Source organism: Dermochelys coriacea, chromosome 27 (assembly GCF_009764565.3).
Source record: "Dermochelys coriacea isolate rDerCor1 chromosome 27, rDerCor1.pri.v4, whole genome shotgun sequence".
In the NCBI taxonomy this organism is placed as follows: Eukaryota; Metazoa; Chordata; order Testudines; family Dermochelyidae; genus Dermochelys; species Dermochelys coriacea.
Window position 1 is genome coordinate 10071522 of NC_050094.1, and position 19394 is coordinate 10090915.

The window sequence follows — 19394 nt, forward strand, 5'->3', positions numbered from 1 at the left end:
AAAGTTAGCACAGTGTTTACCACTCAGGTGGTAAATACTGCAAGGAAATTTGTAAGTGCAAACAAAAATGATATTTTAAATAAAGAGAGTGAAAATATTTTTGTTAATATAAAGTTTTATAGAGTTTGTTTTCTGAAATACTTGCTATTTATACTTTAAGAGAAAGAAATCCTTACCTCCTGGAGCATTCTATAAATACAACCCCGTTCTGGAAGGGCAGGGTAAAATCTGTAGATATATGAGAAACATTAACTTCTATATAAAGATTGTTAATCTCTGTTTACTTTGCCAAAGATTTCTGTTTGCAGTAGAACCTGATCTGTAGATTTGATAGATGCTGATTCATCTCATCATTCTTGGATAGCTCAGTGGTTTGAGCATTGGCCTGCTAAACCCAGGGCTGTGAGCTCAATCCTTGAGGGGAGGCCATTTAGGGATCTGCGGCAAAAATTGGGGATTGGTCCTGTTTTGAGCAGGGGGTTGGACTAGATGACCTCTGAGGTCCCTTCCAACCCTGATATTCTATGATTCCTCTGATCATGTGTTAGCACTGAGCTGGTGTTCAGATTAGGTGCATATCAGTCAGTGCTTTAGCATTTTTCAGAGTAGCAGCCGTGTTAGTCTGTATTCGCAAAAAAGAAAAGGAGGACTTGTGGCACCTTAGAGACTAACAAATTTATTTGAGCATAAGCTTTCGTGAGCTACAGCTCACTTCATCGGATGCATTCGGTGGAAAATACAGTGGGGAGATTTATATACAGACCTATAGGTATGTATATATATATATATATATATATATATAAATATACATTTATATTTATATTTAATTTATATGTATATAAATCTCCCCACTGTATTTTCCACCAAATGCATCCGATGAAGTGAGCTGTAGCTCACGAAAGCTTATGCTCAAGTAAATTTGTTAGTCTCTAAGGTGCCACAAGTACTCCTTTTCTTTTTTGCTTTAGCATTGAATTCTCAAGTCTGAGCAGGACTGAACCTTTAGGAAGAGAGAGAGAATAAGATGTTAAGGGAGCACTAACTCTAGTGAGACAAAAGCTATTAATCCTTCCACTGTAGTTTCTTGTAATAACACTAAGGACCTGTGCCAAGACAGCTTCCTGATGTTCTATTAGCATAATATCACAGATATCAGGAGTTTAGAAATATTCGTCAGTGTCAAACAAAGCTATTTTCCTGTGCAGAGATGCCATTCAGATGGGAATCACTGTTGATAAAGGTAGATACATATAGGTACATGTATTCCTTCTTATCCTGACGAAATGGGGAGAGAGGATGGAGGGTGGACTTGTGAGGAGGGGATGAACATATCTGTTCCTAATTTGGGAATATGCAGGGAGTTGTACAGTATTCTGTTTTATCAGCTGTATTTGAGGAAGCAGCTGGATCCACAAAAAGGTTGATGGGACTATTGCTCATCCCTGTACACTGTTCACTTTTCTTCTGGTCTGTTGTGGATGTTTCCACAGGATGAAGTCATCAGCTATACTGCAAAAATATGGATCCTTTGAAGGAGTGGAGCAGGAGACAGAAGAGTCAGATGAGAAAGATGTAACTGAACTAGACTTTTTACCAAGAGAACTAGAAAGAAAAGATAATGCCTTGGACACCATAGACCAGGATACAATGGGGTGTGAAGAGAAGAAAAGAAGAATTCAAGATCCTAACATATCCATGAAAAAGAAAAGAAAGAGAAAGAGGTTAGAAATAACTATTAAAAGGGCTGTAAAAGTCCTGAAGAGGGCAGAATATGTTCATAGTATAGCTACTGAAAATAGAGGAGAGTAATGTGGGGAAGAGATGTTGGAGAACAGGGTGTTCAGAGTGGTGCTATGCGGAAGGGGAGGAACACAGAATTTTTGTAGTGAGAGGGATAGGTAAATGTGTTGGAATGGAGGGGAAATGAAGGTGTTCAGAAAAAGTGATGATTTTAAGTTTTGTAGGTGGGCAGCTACTCAGAGTAGGGATTGCCGTTTCTTGAATGTACAGAAAGAACCTAACATGTAATAGTTACTACCATAATAAATAATAGTAATAATAGTTATACACTAGTATTCATGGAAAGAACATAGTGCAGGGGAGCTTTCATTCTGATGTGAAATAGATATGCTAGTGTTGCAGAATAGTCCAGGAGAAAAAGAAGATGTACAGTCTCTGAGCATAAATATTTTCTGTTGATGCCCATTCGCCCTTTGATCTCTTGGCCTTTGGCTCATGACTTTGGGGAATCCCATTCTTAGGTTGATTCCTAAATAACTAATCTTGTTGAGTAACTGCCATATCTTTTTCTCCCACTGTAACAGAAAGAGTGCTCTTCCTTTGGTTTCATAACTACTGGTTTTCTAGTATTCTGGTATTCTAGTATTATTTTTTATCTTATCCTTACAAGCATTTCTGTAGTGTTCATCACTGTATTCTTTTTCTATATCTATTATGTAAAATGTGCTTACTCTTTCCTATATTATTGTGTTGTTAAAATATAATATTTTCTGTTGAAATCATCATCGGATGTCTGATGTAGCCTTACTACTGGAGCTGGTAATCCATACCACAATAGACTTGATTAGGGTTACTCTGTCCCCTTTTCTTCCTTCTCCAGGGGACTGCAGTATCAGAGGTAAAATTCGTAATCGTTATCCTTCCCTTCTTCCTCTTACCATCTCTCCATCCGTCTCTTTCTTATTTCATTTGCATACTATTGTCCTGTGGGTTAGAATGCCTTCAAATTCTTCTTCTTCTTAAAAATCATTTGAAGCTTTTTGAGTGTATGAAACATCTACAGAAAATTGTGATTCCAGTGAACTCCACCACTTTGTGTGCTCTCTCTCTCTCTGTGTCTCTCTCCATTGTGGGAGTTTTTGGGAGGGAGGTTGAGAGTGGGTGTGCTTTGCTGTTCACTTTTTCTATTTTGGGGAAATGGGGTTTGGGTTTTGTTGTATTTGTTTAGTTTTGTGGTTGTTGTGGCGTTCGTTTCAGGGTTTTTTTTGTCTTAGCAGGTTTTTGTCTGCCCTCTTTGCTGGCACAGTCAGCCCAGGGGGACAAAGACTGCAGTTGCTTGCAGATTCTGAGGGTTTAACCTGGCGATATTGGGTTGTTGATTTGGCTCCAGACTCTACCTCTGTGGAGGAGTGTGTTCTAGCTGTGGGAAAGGTGATTGGGTATGGTATGCCTCCCACATGAGCAAGGCTGTTGTAGTGTTTGTTGCCACACTTAGCCTTGTTGAACTGGTGGTTGCTGAGGGGTTGTTGTGCAGGTTGTTTTTGTTCCTGTTGTGCCTTTCTTGATGCTTGCTTCTTAAGTCACTCTCTCTCTAATGCCCCTCCGTGTTTAGGAAATAAGCAGCTGGCCAGAGACCTGGTGAGTTATGGTGAGAGCACTAACTCTATTAAGAGGATTCCTTTGGGCTGTAAAGCCTCAGAGGTTTGCCATCTCCTGTCCTTTCATAGGCAGGATTTTATTATATTAATCACTGCTTCCAAGATTCTAAAAGTTTCCCTGGAGCATACAACTGGGGTCTGTGACTACACTAGTGGTGCCCAAACTTTTCCTGTTGCACACCCACTTACCAGTAATGGAATCTGTCCGTACCCCCCTCCCGCCCATTACAGCACAGTTGATTCAGCAGCAGGGGTCAGCAACGTGTCTGTACACGGAAAAGTGCCCTGGTAAAAATTTTGAGGTCCATGGTATGAGGTTCGTGGTTCAAAAAACCTTGAATGACATAATGCCCCCAATAAGAAAAGGAGTACTTGTGGCACCTTAGAGACTAACAAATTTATTAGAGCATAAGCTTTCGTGAGCTACAGCTCACTTCATCGGATGCATCCGATGAAGTGAGCTGTAGCTCACGAAAGCTTATGCTCTAATAAATTTGTTAGTCTCTAAGGTGCCACAAGTACTCCTTTTCTTTTTGCGAATACAGACTAACACGGCTGCTACTCTGAAACATAATGCCCCCAATGTCCATCACTAAGTACGATATTCTTGTCAAGTATCTATTGCGCAACATGGTGGTGCCGACCCCTTCTCAGAAGAAGAGCTTGAGCTGAAGGTGTAGCCGGGGGCAGAACTGGGAATGGGAGAGGAACTGGGGCTAGAGGCGGAGCTGGCCTGAGGATGGAGCAGGAATGGGGGCAGAGCTGGGCTGGGAATGGAGCAGAGGGCAAAGCAGAGCCATGGCTGTGGCTGGAGCTGGGCTGGGGGCAGAGCAGAGCTGAGCTGGGTGGTGCTCCCTCCCCACCCCGCATGGGGGCTGGCCCAGCCCTGCTGCGCACCCCCCTGACCATTCCTCTGGGTCCCCCTATGGGAGCGCACCCCACGGTTTGGGGACCCCTGGACTACACTGTTTGTGGCCATTGAAGACAGCCTGTTTTCATTGGGGGACACGTTTAGTCAATCAGTGCCCTGAGAAAGTGGCAAGCTGCCACTGGTGTGGTGATCCTGTGCCGGAGAATGTGTGGTTTTCTGTGAGTAAAGCACAGGGTGGGGTGGTTGTGGCTGTGGCAGAGACTGGATCCTAACAGGCTCCAGATATCTGTGGGGAAATGGGTTCTGGGGAGTCAGTGTCTCTTAATGACATGTGGGAGATGCTGTTTGGTGGTTCTGTGGCTCCTGACTCAGGGTACATCTATACTGGAATAAAAGACCTATGGCACTGCTGCAGCTGCCCTGGGGCAGCTGACTTGGGATTGCGGGGCTTGGCTGCTGAGCTAAAAATTGCCATATAGACATTCAGGCTCAGGCTGGAGCTCGGGCTCTGGGATCTTCCCCCCCCCCTTGCAGGATCCCAGTAGAGTTCGGGCTCCAGACCAGCCCAAATGTCTACACAGCATTTTTACAGCCCAAGCACTGGGAGCCCAAGTCAGCTGACTCGGGCCAGCCTTTGGTGTTTAGTTGCTGCATAGACTTACCCTCAGTGGCCTCTCAGCCTGAGCCTGACTGCAAAATGAAGGCTGAGCTTGCTGATATAGATTCCACAGTTTTTGCTGTGGATTCTAGCTTGCAGCCAAAGCCCCAGAGTGAAAAATGGCAGTTGAAAGCATAGGGGCCCCCGGTTTTTGAGGGTTCTGCGAAGTGGGTTAGTTTAGTCAGTGCAATCGGGGAGCATACTATTGAGGGTGCTGCTGAGGTTGGAGGCATGGGGAATTCTCAGGTCTCCATTCCAGCAGTCTGCTCTTCCCAGTTTCTCTGATGATATGTGCTGGAGGGAGACCATGTAACCAGGGAATAACATTCACATTGTGCTTGTTAAAAGAAAAGGAGTACTTGTGGCACCTTAGAGACTAACAAATTTATTTGAGCATAAGCTTTCGTGAGCTACAGCTCACTTCATCGGATGCATTTGAAGTGAGCTGTAGCTCACGAAAGCTTATGCTCAAATAAATTTGTTAGTCTCTAAGGTGCCACAAGTACTCCTTTTCTTTTTGCGAATACAGACTAACACGGCTGCTACTCTGAAAATTGTGCTTGTTGTATCATTGTCTTCAGAGAAGTTTACTTAACAGTACCTGACTTTCTTTTCTATAGAGACTAGATGCATAATTATTTGGTTTGTCTCCAGCAAATAACTTTCGAAGTGACCACTGAGCAAAAAAACAGTGATCAATCCTGGTGAATAGCCTATTAGATGATCATTTAGATAGTGCTTTACATAAATTTATGGAAGTACAACTGTGAAGTTCCCAGGGCTTCCCCATAAAGCGTAAACTGGTCCTTGTCTGTATGTCTGTCTTTCTGCTTTTTTTATTTTTTTTCCAGATGACCTGTGATAAGTCTGACCAACTGCAAGTATGATAGTGGTGAGTATCTTTCTCATCTTTCCCAAACGTAGAAGGTAAGCCAAAGAATTGTGACCCAGTCGATTCATGTAAAGAAGGGTATATTTTCGTTTGCTCTTATGAAAAAGAGCTCAATTTAAAATGGAATTTATTTTGTCATGTGACTTGTTAACTGAATTTTAGTGCTTATGAATATGACCAAATGAAAGCATCATTTAGAAACCTCATGCAGTCTGGGCAAGCACTGTGCAAGATTCCCCTACTAGTGAAACTCATTCCTGACCTACAGCATTCCTGTTATTCCACACATTTGGTACCACATAGCTCTCTTAGCATATCTCATTATTAACCCACAGCATCCCCTGGTATTTTATTACTTGCCCTCCCCAAGCACAATCTGCTAATGATGCTAAATCGTCTAAAGGCACTAGCTTGTGATTTGGCACTAGCCAAATATGTTTCCCTCCTCATGACTGAAGTTAGGCAAGAATTCATATCCATGAACTTTTGCCAGTTCAAGATTTGAATTCTTGTCATGGATTTCGAACATGGGGAACCAGTTCAAATGGCTCCATTCCACATAAAATGAATCATTTAATTTTTTTATTTCAAGAAGTTCTGCTTTTCACCATTATTCAGAAAGACCAATGCAACAGCAACGCAAGCTTACTCCATCTTGCAATTTTTGCTAGCTAGTGTGAAGTTTCTAGCAGCATACTGGAGAGGTCACCTTGTTCAGTAGTCACCAGTGACTGTCCAATTTGTCAGACAAAATGGATGGTTTTTGGGCAGCATATCCATAGAGATTAGAGGACTGGAAGCTGCCACTCAGAGTAGAGTTGAGGTCTATAGATATCTGAGCTGAGTGGTATAACTGAACCATGATTCTATATCTCCTTCTGTGTCCAAATAGAATTTTCTAAAGTCTAAATTTTTAGTATGATTGAAACTGTTTCTTTTCTTATGATGCAGTGCGTCGGGCTGCTAAGCAGTATGGCTTACGGGAAGCAGGTGAGAATGATGAGTGGACCGTCTATTGGACAGACTATTCAGTCTCACTGGATCGGGTAATGGAAATGAAAAGTTATCAGGTACTTATCTCTGTGAGGTGGAGTGGATATTAAATTATTACCTTTTTCCCCGGTGCAAATGACCAAGAGACCAGGAAGATGCTTATTATTATGCCTTTTCTCTGGACTTCTTTCCAGAAAATCAACCACTTCCCTGGGATGAGTGAAATCTGTAGGAAGGATCTGCTGGCCAGGAACATGAGCAGGATGCTAAAGCTCTTTCCTAAAGAATTTAACTTCTTTCCCAGGACCTGGTCTCTTCCTGCTGAGTGAGTCTTCCTTACAATGTTTACTGACTGATTTTCCTCTTGTCTTGCTTCTCTTCATCATCATCATTTTTTCCTCTCATCCTTTATGTCAGCCTTCCTTACTTTGGGCCTGAGTCTCCTCTTACACCAGTGTAAATTGAGAGTATCTTCTTAGAGCTCCATGAAGATGCTCCAAAGTAAAACTTGAGTAAGTAAGAAGAGAATCAAACCCATTATCTTTCTGCTCTTTTCTTTACCCAGAGTAATGGAAAAAGATGAGGAACATTTTCATAGTAGAATGATGTTGCTTTGAGCTGAATGCAGCAGGAATGTATTCGCTGGTAATGCAAGCCCCTTGGCAGTGAATGGAATAAAATTCCTTTTATTTTTCTGGATGAAGTCCATTGCTGTGTTACTCAATGGGATGAAGTATCTTCCCTCGTTGGAAGAGGAGATGATTTCTATATCATATTAAAAATCTCTTTTCTCTAAAAGTCAAAAAAGAGATCATTCCCATAAGACTGTGTGATTCACTTCAAACTTGCTTCTACTGGAAATAAAGGTTTACTGAGAGCTAGAGAACAGGTTGTATTCCTGGCTCTGGAGGGACAGATTTTTTTTTCTTTGTGATCACTGGTTCTGTAGACATTTGCATTTGTCTGCCAAAACGTTTCTAGCATTGGTAGGCTGTGAGACATCAAACCTCAGAATCATGTAATTCTGATTGTCTTGCTTTTCTTTCTTTCTTTCCCGCCCGCATCATCTTTCCCTACAGCTATGGGGATTTGCAGACCTATAGCAGATCAAGGAAACATAAGACATACATCTGTAAGCCCGACTCTGGCTGTCAGGGGAGAGGCATCTTCATCACCAGATCTTTGAAAGACATAAAACCTGGAGAGGATATGATCTGCCAGCTCTACATCTCAAGGGTAATCTCCCTATGCCACGTCCCAAGATTACTTTTATGTCATTAAACCAGAGTTTAATTCAGCTCAGCCTTGCTTGCCTGTGATCATCCAATCATAAACAGCACTCATTGCCTTTGAATACATGACCATTGAAATAATCCCTCTATTGTGTGCCATTGGGTTCCTAAGTAATTTCTGAATAAACTTTTCATATAAGCTAATTCACCTTTGCTGGGTAAACCTAACCTGATGAGGGAAATCTCCTTCCTGCTGTAGAGTGAGTTAGCTTTCAAAGATACACAATATTTCCGTAGGCCCAGCTGGAGGAGAGAGTGAAGGGATTGTTTGTACCCAGTCCCACAAACCTGTTTATAACTATTTTACTCAAGAATCTTTTGGCTGACATCTTGGCATTACCCTCTCTTCCTAAGCAAACATCCACATTCAAGCCTCCGGGATCTCCTATGTCTTTGGGACACCTATAATGTAAATACCAGAACCTAAGTTTTTACTCTGATTTGTTCTTTCATTTTGAATATGTTTCATTATTATTATTTATTACTGATTTTTTTTAGAGAGATAAAGCATGGTCTGGGGAGCTGGGATTCAGAACTGCTAGAGTTTATATCTTCTCTTGCACTGACTCACTGTGTGGCTTTCAGCAAATAACTGTTCCATGTCTGTTTCCCCCCACTTTTAAAATGGGGGGGGGACACCTATCTACCTCATAGACCCTATGTGACGATTAATGAGTTTGTTCAATGCTCAGAACATGTAAAGAACTCAATGATGGATTAGTTTAATTACTATTATAGAGTTGCTGCTGTGCTCAAGTACGATAGAATACATTACTGTTCTTAAATTCCCCAATTTCCCAATATTTGAATAACTATAAGAAACATCATTTATAAGAGAAAAGTACTCTAGCAAGAATTGATTATATACAGGATACTAGGGTACATGTAAATTGTTGTTTGCATTATAGTAGAACTCAGGACCACAAACAGAATTAGGGCCCATTCTACTGGATGCTGTATAACCATATTAAGAACACCTAGATCTATTAAGTGTCCATGACTAGTTCTGATCATGTGATCTTATTAAAATGATCATGCTCTGCATAAAGTTTGCAATTACCCTTATTTGGATGGAATGTCTTAACCCAGACAGTTTCCCAATTTCTAAAATGGCGATAGATAAGGAAGTGTTGTTATCGCCCAAAGAATGTTGTAAGGCTTAATTACTGAATATCTGTCTAGCACTTTGAAAAAGGAAGGTGATGTATATGTGCTAAGTATTGTTATAAGGTTTGCATGTCTTGGTTTTGTTTTTTCAGCTTGTAGGTGGGACTGTACAGCTATTTTCATCACCTCAGTCTTGAGTTAATGAGTTACTGATGTTTCTCTTGTACTTCAAACAAACTATAAGCAACTCAGTTTCATCTTCTCTTTCCCAGCCTTTTATTATTGATCGTTTTAAGTTTGATCTGAGGATTTATGTGCTGGTGACATCATGTGACCCTCTGAGGATATTTGTCTATAATGAGGGCCTTGCACGCTTTGCTACATCAGCCTACTCTGACCCCTCACACAGCAATTTGGTGAGTAAAGAACCCTGTTAACATAAATTAACACCATTCAAATTCATAACAGGAACTATCTGTTGAAATGTAGTGGCACAGGGAAACAATAATGCTTTGGACCACTACAATACCTCTAATCTGAGGATCTGCATGCCCTTCACAAACAATAATAATTAAGCCTCACTTCATCAAAGTGACATGGGTAAGGTTATAGATGAATCATCTCACCCACCACTGAAATGCAGCCACCTCTGTGGTAGAACATAGCTAGAGTTTAACAGCACACAATAACACTACATAATAGTTTCTGGGCAGTTAGGGGCTGATCCTGCAAACACTTACATACCACAATGACTACTCATGCAGTGGTCCCATTTAAATGATCTTAAGTCTGTGTTGGGTTCATGAGAGTGATGAGATAAGTATTGCTATTAAATGTCTTGTACTTAGATTTTTTTTCTGCGTTAATAGTGTGACCAGGTATCTTCATGTACAGGGAGAGTGAAGAAGGCAGATGTCTCTCTCACCGTATAACCCATTTGTTTATTTGTAGGATGATGTCTGCATGCACCTGACTAATTATTCCATTAACAAGCACAGTTCTAATTTTGTCCGAGATGAAGATTCTGGAAGTAAGAGGTAAGAGGGAGAGAACATTAATCACAGCCAGGGGATGTTAGTCTGTTCTCATGAATCTTCATATGCATTTTCACACTTTTTTCATATATGTTTAGGAAATATTTCTTTTCATGCAGCCAGTGAAGAGTGTATTTTGTGTCATTAGTTTTATATAAATAATTTAAAGAAGCTCAGATGAATATTAATGAGAGGCCAGAAGCAGGAGAGAAAAAAGTGAACTGTCCTTCAAATTGGAAATACCAATGCATTTGTTGCAACTGGTGCTTCTGGATTACATCACTCTGTTTATTGTCCTTGGTGGTTATGTTTGGCTGTCTAATGTAGATAAATCTATATATAATGATCAGTCAGGTTTTTCCTTTTGCCCACATTCTTCTCCCAGTCCTTTTCTTTTCTTTTCTTTTCTTTTCTTTTCTTTTCTTTTCTTTTCTTTTCACCATATTTCTAGCTGTTTCTACATAGTACCCTGTCCATTGCCACTAGGACTTCAGTGGTATCCATTTCTTCTTAGCAGTATTGCTCTTAGCTAATAGCAGCAGGAACTCCAGCGGTGGCCAATGTTTCTTTTGTAGTGCTCTGTTGGTGCCAGAAAGGCTCCACTAGTATGAATTGTCTTGGAGCAATGCCTTGGGCCTGGTCTACGCTATGGGGTTAGGTTAAATTTAGTCGCATTAGGTCAATTTAAAAGTGACTGCGTCCACACAACGAACCCTGTTCCATCGACCTAAAGGGCTCTTAAAATCGACTTCTGTACTCCTCCCCAACTAGGGGAGTAGCGCTAAAATCGACCATGCTGGGTCGAATTTGGGGTAGTGCGGACGCAAATAAACGGTATTGGCCTCCAGGAGCTATCCCAGAGTGCTCCATTGTGACTGCTCTGGACAGCACTTTGAACTCTGATACACTAGCCAGGTACACAGGAAAAGCCCCGGGAAATTTTGAATTTCATTTCCTGTTTGGTCAGCTTGGCGAACTCAGCAGCACAGGTGACCATGCAGTCCCCCCAGAATCGTAGAGAGTAGAATGTTTCTACGCTCCCCCTATCATCTCCGTCTCTGAGGTTATCACAGATTAGAAAGTGAAAAAAAACGCACTTGCAATAACATGTTTCTGAGTTCATGCAGTCCTCCTGCACTGATAGGGCACAACTTAATGCATGGAGGCATTCAGTGGCAGAGGCCAGGAAAAAATTAAGTGAGCATGAAGAGCAGAGGTAGGACATGATGCTGAGGCTAATGGGGGAGCAAACAGACATGATGAAGCATCTGTTGGAGCTGCAGGAAAGTCAACAAGAGCACAGACCTCTGCTGTATAACCGCCTACCCTCCTCCTCATGTTCCATAGCCTCTTCACCCAGACACCCAAGAACATGGGGGTGGGAGGCTCCAGGCACCCAGCTACTCTACTCCAGAGGATGGTCAAAGCAACAGAAGACTGTCATTCAAACAGTTTGATTTTTAGTGTAGCTACAATAAGCAATGTGGCCTTGTCCTTCTCTCCTCCCCCACCCCACCCGGGCTACCTTGTCCATTATCTCATTTTTTTTAATTAATAAAGAAAGAATGCATGGTTTCAAAACAATAGTTACTTTATTTCAAAGGGGGGAGGGTGGTTGGCTTACAGAGAATTAAAATCAAGAAAGTGGGCGGGTTTGCATCAAGGAGAAACACACACAACTGTCACACTGAAGCCTAGCCAGTCATGAAACTGGTTTTCAAAGCCTCTCTGATGCATAGCGCGCCTTGCAGTGCTCTTCTAATCACCCTGGCTGCTCAAAATTGGATGCCAGGCAATTTGCCTCAACCTCCCACCCTGCCATAAATGTTTCCCCCTTACTCTCACAGATATTATGAAGCACACAGCAAGCAGCAATAAAAATGGGAATGTTGGTTGCGCTGAGGTCTGATCTAGTCAGCAAACAGTGCCAGCAAGCTTTTAAATGTCCAAAGGCACATTCTACCACCATTCTTCACTTGCTCAGCCTATAGTTGAACTACTCCTTACTACTGTCCAGGCTTCATGAGCTATGGGAGCAAGGGGTAGGCTGGGGTAGGTGTTACTGCGCAGTGCTGCTGGCTGGGAGAGCAGCCTGAGGCAGAAGCCTCCAGCTTGCATGATATTCCAGGCAAGACTGAATCTCCATGAGACGAAACTTAAAGGAGAGAATGACCTGGAGTCTCTGGCTCCCATTCAGTGCTCTAAGAGGAGGATAGCACATCTGTCCAGGCACCCCTGATCGACCTCCCCAAAGTCTGCCAGGAGCACCCAGGAGATGTACAATGGTTATCAGTCCTTCTGCACCATCTGCCACAAAGGCAAGGAGCTGCTGCTGTGTAGCAATGCAATACCACACTTGCCAGCAGCACCCAGGAGACGTACGGTGACAGTGAGCTGAGTGGGCTCCATGCTTGCCATGGTGTGGCATCTGCATGGGTAACCCAGGAAAAAAGGCGCAAAACGATTGTCTGCCGTTGCTTTCATGGAGGGAGGGGAGCCTGACGACATGTACCCAAAACCACCCGTGACGATGTTTTGCCCCATCAGGCATTGGGAGCTTAACCCAGAATTCCAATGGGCAGCTCTGTAAGTCGATGCTAACCGTGGTAGTGAGGACGCATTCTGCCGACTTAATGCGCTTAGTATGGACATACGCAATCGACTTTATAAAATCAGTTTCTAAAAATCGACTTCTATAAAATCGACCTAATTTCGTAGTGTAGACAAGGCCTAGGTCACTGTCCAATAATGTATGGGTTCTTTCCATTTCCTATCCTAAAGCCTGGTCTACACATGAAAATTGTACTGCTCTAAGTTAAAGCTGTACAGCCCCCTAGTGTGGAAGCAGTTATATTGGTATAAACGTGCTTTATGCTGGTATAGCCATTCCCATACAGGAACAGGAATAATTATACTAGTATAAGGCACCTTTATACCAGTATAACTGTGTCCATGCTAGGGCTTATACTAGTATAACTATATTATTAAAAATCACCTCGCCCCCAACTGATGTAGTTATACTAATACAATTTTCAAACATAGGACTGTCCTAAGAGCAAGAGGTTAATTAGAACAGTGGTTCTTCTTTTTCATACAGGGAATCCCTTCCCATATATCTGGGATCCTCTCCCTATTAGCAATATGGTAAAGGCAGGCAGGACACACTTCACTGACATTCATAGCATATTTGGTTGAGACCCTATGAATTAGTGTGTCTCCCATCCTCAATGTCTCAGAAGCTCTTACATTGATCTATGTAAGAGTTTGACTAACAATTTGTTCTGTTAATCCTTATTTTGTTTCTGTGGGTATGTGGATCTCCATGAGGCCCAAATTTCTATGCTTAACTTAAGCAGCATGGAAACATACAGAAAAATGCTTACTGTAAACTGATTTGCCATTAATATGGGCTACCAACTTCCTTTTTTTTCTTCACAGGAAGCTCTCCACCTTTAATAAGTACATGCAGAAGCATGGTTATGATACTGACCAGATGTGGTGGAATATAGAAGATGTTATTATTAAAACCCTGATATCAGCACATCCTATTATCAAACATAACTATCTCACTTGCTTCCCCAACCACACTGTGGGTAGCGCTTGCTTTGAAATATTAGGATTTGATATTCTGTTGGATCACAAACTCAAACCCTGGTTGCTTGAGGTAAGAACCACAGCAAAAGTCTCTTAGATCTCATAACATATCCATACCATGAACTGGTATCCTTTTTTCACCCTTCCCTGCCTGTGGGGCCAAATTCAGCCAAATGAGTTGCTATCGCCAACCTCTTCCTTAACACCGATTTTTGCCTTTTTTGTTTCTCTAGGTCTCCTAACAAAAGTCCATCCTGTAGCATTTCCTACATTATTCCATCAGCTTGGAAAGCTGATGGATGACCAGCAGAGGGGGTTAGACTGCAGATAAACTAATAATAGTCATTCCCACAGACAGTCACATTGATCTGTTTCAGAGTAGCAGCCGTGTTAGTCTGTATTCGCAAAAAGAAAAGGAGTACTTGTGGCACCTTAGAGACTAACAAATTTATTAGAGCATAAGCTTTCGTGAGCTACAGCTCACTTCATCGGATGCCGATCCGATGAAGTGAGCTGTAGCTCACGAAAGCTTATGCTCTAATAAATTTGTTAGTCTCTAAGGTGCCACAAGTACTCCTTTTCTTTTTACTGTAAGGAGAGTGATCACTTAAGATAAGCCATCACCAGCAGCAGGGGGGGGGGGGAAGGGAGGAAAACCTTTCATGGTGACAAGCAAGGTAGGCTATTTCCAGCAGTTAACAAGAATATCTGAGGAACAGTGGGGTGGGGGGGAGAAATAACTTGGGGAAATAGTTTTACTTTGTGTAATGACTCATCCATTCCCAGTCTCTATTCAAGCCTAAGTTAATTGTATCCAGTTTGCAAATTAATTCCAATTCAGCAGTCTCTCGTTGGAGTCTGTTTTTGAAGCTTTTTTGTTGAAGGATAGCCACTCTTAGGTCTGTAATCGAGTGACCAGAGAGATTGAAGTGTTCTCCAACTGGTTTTTGAATGTTATAATTCTTGACGTCTGATTTGTGTCCATTCATTCTTTTACGTAGAGACTGTCCAGTTTGACCAATGTACATGGCAGAGGGGCATTGCTGGCACATGATGGCATATATCACATTGGTAGATGCGCAGGTGAACGAGCCTCTGATAGTGTGGCTGATGTGATTAGGCCCTATGAAGGTGTCCTCTGAATAGATATGTGGACAGAGTTGGCAACGGGCTTTGTTGCAAGGATAGGTTCCTGGGTTAGTGGTTCTGTTGTGTGGTTGCTGGTGAGTATTTGCTTCAGATTGGGGGGCTGTCTGTAGGCAAGGACTGGCCTGTCTCCCAAGATCTGTGAGAGTGATGGGTCGTCCTTCAGGATAGGTTGTTGATCCTTGATGATGCGTTGGAGAGGTTTTAGTTGGGGGCTGAAGGTGATGGATGACCAGCAGAGGGGGTTAGACTGCAGATAAACTAATAATAGTCATTCCCACAGACAGTCACATTGATCTGTAGCCTTGAAATTTAAATCTGTTCCTGCATGTGGGAGTCTAGCTCATGGGGACAGCCTTACTCTCCAGTTCTTTGCACAAAGGAATCTTCCAGGGTTATCCATTAACCTCAATGGGAGCTGCACCTGCTAATACCAGAGCCTGAATTTGGTTCTCACAGCATATCAAATTAATATGTTATTGATCTGAGTACTAAATTGGTTCAAGCTACATCACTCTGCCACTTGCACCTGTTTTCTCCCAAATCTATCCCACCCATTATGTCACTTCTGAATTTGGCCCATGGAATCCTACTATACACCTGTATCATACATTGAAGTCTGGCAAGGATCCTTGCCATCTCTAGATTCTAACTGGAATCCCCAGGAATCTAGATTTCAAACTAATTTAATGTCCCGAGTTGTAATTTCCATTGCATCTCACCTGCAGCAAATAGATTACATTCTTGTTGTTGTTTCAGGTGAATCACTCTCCAAGCTTCACCACTGACTCCTGGTTAGACAAAGAAGTGAAGGACCAGCTACTATATGACACTTTGGTTCTGATAAATTTAGGGGCCTGTGACAAGAGAAAAATCCTAGAAGAAGAGAAACGGCGAGGAAAGGAGAGACTCCTGAAGCAATGTTGTTCTCGAGAGACCAGGTGTGTTCTCATATAGCTTCATCTAATTTCCTCAGATTATGTGAGCCATAATTTTAAAGTGACCTGCAAAGAATGTTTTTTAATTAGTTTGACTTTTTTTTTGCTTCTTTATGATGTAAACAGATGGCCTGCACAGATATTTTTAAAGGTTTTTTTCTTTCCTGTTTTTTTAATCTTCAAAATACCAGGAATGTAAAGTCTGGTCTTTCCTGGTTTGTTGGCACACCACTAGGATGTGTAAGGGCTGTTTACTATAAGCTCTTCACAACTGAATTGAAAAAGTGAGGGTGCTGAATGTTTAACAAAGTATTCCTTTATTCAAAATGTTAATTAACATTTCATTGAACAACTAGTTTAAAGTAACAAAAATAACCTGACAAAAAATTCCTTCCCGTCTTGATAGCTCATCTTTCACTTTGTTGGTTGTTGTGATGGCATCATTTCACTAGTTCTTTAGTCGTCATAGAGTCTTCCAGCTTAGACAGTTCCTGAATTTTTAATGTAAAAAACAAGCAAAAAATAAAATAAAATTTCAGGCCCTCGTTTACAACCATAGGGAAACCAGAAAGATGAGCTCATTTTTTTTTCCTTTGCAGATAATCTTTAAATTTATGTTATAGATTATGTAGGAAGATAAATGAGCACCATTCTACATTTCACCAAAACTAAGAAGACAGGATTAGGGATGCAATTACAGTGTGAAATGAAAATAACTCCTGCTCTGGAGATTTCTCCAAGGGTTTGGCTACACTTCAAATGCTGCAGCTGCGCCGCTATAGTGCTTCAGTGAAGATGCTACCTATACTGAAGGGAAGGCTTCTCTTGTTGGCGTAGGTACTCCACCTCCTGGAGAGGTGGTAGCTATGGGCTTGTCTACATTACCCGCTGGATCAAGGGACAGTGATTGATCCAGTGGGGGTCTGTCATAAATATAAAGGGAAGGGTAAACACCTTTAAATCCCTCCTGGCCAGAGGAAAAACCCTTTCACCTGTAAAGGGTTAAGAAGCTAGGATAACCTCGCTGGCATCTGACCAAAATGACTAATGAGGAGACAAGATACTTTCAAAGCTGGAGGGGGGGAGAAACAAAGGTTCTCTCCCCCTCCAGCTTTGAAAGTATATTGATCTCAAAATGATTTCAAGTTAATCCCACCACTCTGCCACCATGTCAATGTTCCTTCCCCACTCTGAACTCTAGGGTACAGATGTGGGGACCTGCATGAAAACCCCCCTAAGCTTATTTTTACCAGCTTAAGTTAAAACTTCCCCAAGGTACAAACTGTTTTTCCTTTTGCCCCTGGACTTTATTGCTGTCACCACCAAGCCTCTAACAAATATATAACAAGGTAAGGGCCTGCTTGGAAACGTCTTTCCCCCCCAAATCCTCCCAAACCCTACACCCCCTTTCCTGGGGAAGGCTTGATAAAAATCCTCACCAATAGCATAGGTGAACACAGACCCAAACCCTTGGATCTTAAGAACAATGAAAAAACAATCAGGTTCTTAAAAGAAGAATTTTAATAGAAGAAAAAGTAAAAGAATCACCTCTGTAAAATCAGGATGGTAAATACCTTACAGGGTAATCAGATTCAAAACATAAAGAATCCCTCTAGGCAAAACCTTAAGTTACAAAAAGACACAAAAACAGGAATATACATTCCATTCAGCACAGCTTATTTTGTCAGCCATTTAAACAAAACAGAATCTAATGCATATCTAACTAGATTGCTTATTAGCTCTTTACAGGAGTTCTGATCTGCATTCCTGCTCTGGTCTCAGCAAAAGCAACACACAGACCGAGAGAACCTTTGTTTCTTCCCCGCACCAGCTTTGAAAGTATCTTGTCTCCTCATTGGTCATTTTGGTCAGGTGCCAGTGAGGTTATCCTAGCTTCTTAACCCTTTACAGGTGAAAGGGTTTTTCCTCTGGCCAGGAGGGATTTAAAGGTGTTTACCCTTCCCTTTATATTTATGATAGGGTTGATTTATTGTGTCTAGTCTAGACAAGAAAAATTGACCACGGAGCACTCTCCCGTCGACTCCAGTACTCCACCTCCCGGAGAGGTAGTAGCTATGTCAATGACAGAAGCCCTCCCAATGACTGGGAGTCAGGTCGGTATAACTGCTTTGCTCAGGGATGTGAGCAATGTAGTTATAGCAACATAAGTTCCTAATACCAAGCCTGTATCCCACATGATTTGTTAATGGTTATACCTGAATTTTTTTTTTCAGGGCTGAGGAGTATAGGAACTGCCAAGCCACTTGGTTGAAACAAGCTGAGAAATATGAGGAGAAAAACCTAGGTGGTTTTCGCAGAATTTACGCCAAATCTGATTTGGACAAATATGATAAGTTTTTCCAGCACAACAATTCACTCTTTCAGGAGACTGCAGCTTCCAGGGCACGAGAAGAACATGCTAGGTAAGGAGCATTTCCAGCTCGGTTTTCATTAGGTAGGGTGGAGGATGCATTCTGAATTCATGTTAAATAATAGTAGCCATCACTTACATGGCACTTTACATTAACTGATGGTTCTTTGAGATGGCCCTGTCAGATAGGTAAATGAGTATTATCAATCCTAATCTGACAGGTGGTGAAATGGACACACAAAGGTTAAGTGACTTGCTCACAAATCCATGTCAAAGCCAGGATTAGAATTCCAGAGTTCCTGAGTTCAGCGCAGAGCTCAGTACTCTGAATCATGTTGCTTCTAGATCTGGCCAAACTTGTTCCATATAAAGCAGAATTTGTAGACAAGATCCAGTCCGTGGGACTTGTATCATCAGAACTATTTTAGACCTGTTAGGACCCATTTGTATCTCTATCTACAGGCTGCAGCTACAGGAGCTGCGAATGAAGCATGAGCAGAAAACAGCCCATTTGCGAGAGAAGAAGATAGAACTGCTGGGGGAGTCTGGATCTGAGAAGATAAAGACTTTCAAACAGAAGTTAGTGAGCAGGGCAGCTACCGCACAAGGATTAAGACAGGTATAATGTAGGGAGAAGATTCAGTTGATTTTTCACTAATTCTCCTACTTCTTGGGGCATGGGAAATAGAAGCTCGAAGATCAGAAATAGAACATCCACAAGAAAACTAATGAGATGGGATAATAATGGTGATGGGCCTATTATATATAAAAAGACTCCACTGGTGTTCACAAACTTTCAATTTTCTCCACTCATGCAGGTGAGGGACCCCAGGCTAATCATCTACAGACTTTTCATGTAGGCAAATATGTGCATCCTATAAGCAAATATAGTCACCTAGATCTGGTTGTCACCTTTTGTCAGACATCAGAAGTGTTTTCTAAAAACACTGCTGAAGACAAGATAACTGGTGCTCATTTCTCCCCTGTCTGAGGTCAGCCCGACACTGAGGTGGTCCACCAGGGATCCGGTTACAGCATCAATTAGTGCAGCCTGTGTGTTTCTCTAACTTTATTTCTGGCATAAAATCTCTACGGGGCAT

The 19394-nt window shown here is 41.9% G+C and overlaps 1 protein-coding gene across 2 annotated transcripts in view; it reads left to right on the plus strand.

The window, feature by feature from the left end:
* The window catches only part of TTLL6 (tubulin tyrosine ligase like 6), a 31023-nt gene that overhangs the window by 5177 nt on the left and 6452 nt on the right, over positions 1–19394 (plus strand). Inside the window, exons 2-12 of one of the 2 annotated variants that reach the window (XM_043503318.1) lie at positions 1491–1721; positions 5779–5819; positions 6771–6889; positions 7007–7137; positions 7892–8048; positions 9484–9627; positions 10163–10248; positions 13684–13909; positions 15745–15926; positions 18158–18346; positions 18757–18913. In XM_043503318.1, coding sequence (XP_043359253.1) covers positions 6869–6889; positions 7007–7137; positions 7892–8048; positions 9484–9627; positions 10163–10248; positions 13684–13909; positions 15745–15926; positions 18158–18346; positions 18757–18913 — 1293 coding nt within the window. In that variant the 5' untranslated portion in view covers positions 1491–1721; positions 5779–5819; positions 6771–6868. The remainder of the gene's footprint in view (positions 1–1490; positions 1722–5778; positions 5820–6770; positions 6890–7006; positions 7138–7891; positions 8049–9483; positions 9628–10162; positions 10249–13683; positions 13910–15744; positions 15927–18157; positions 18347–18756; positions 18914–19394) is intronic. The other variant, XM_043503317.1, reaches the window with a different exon arrangement.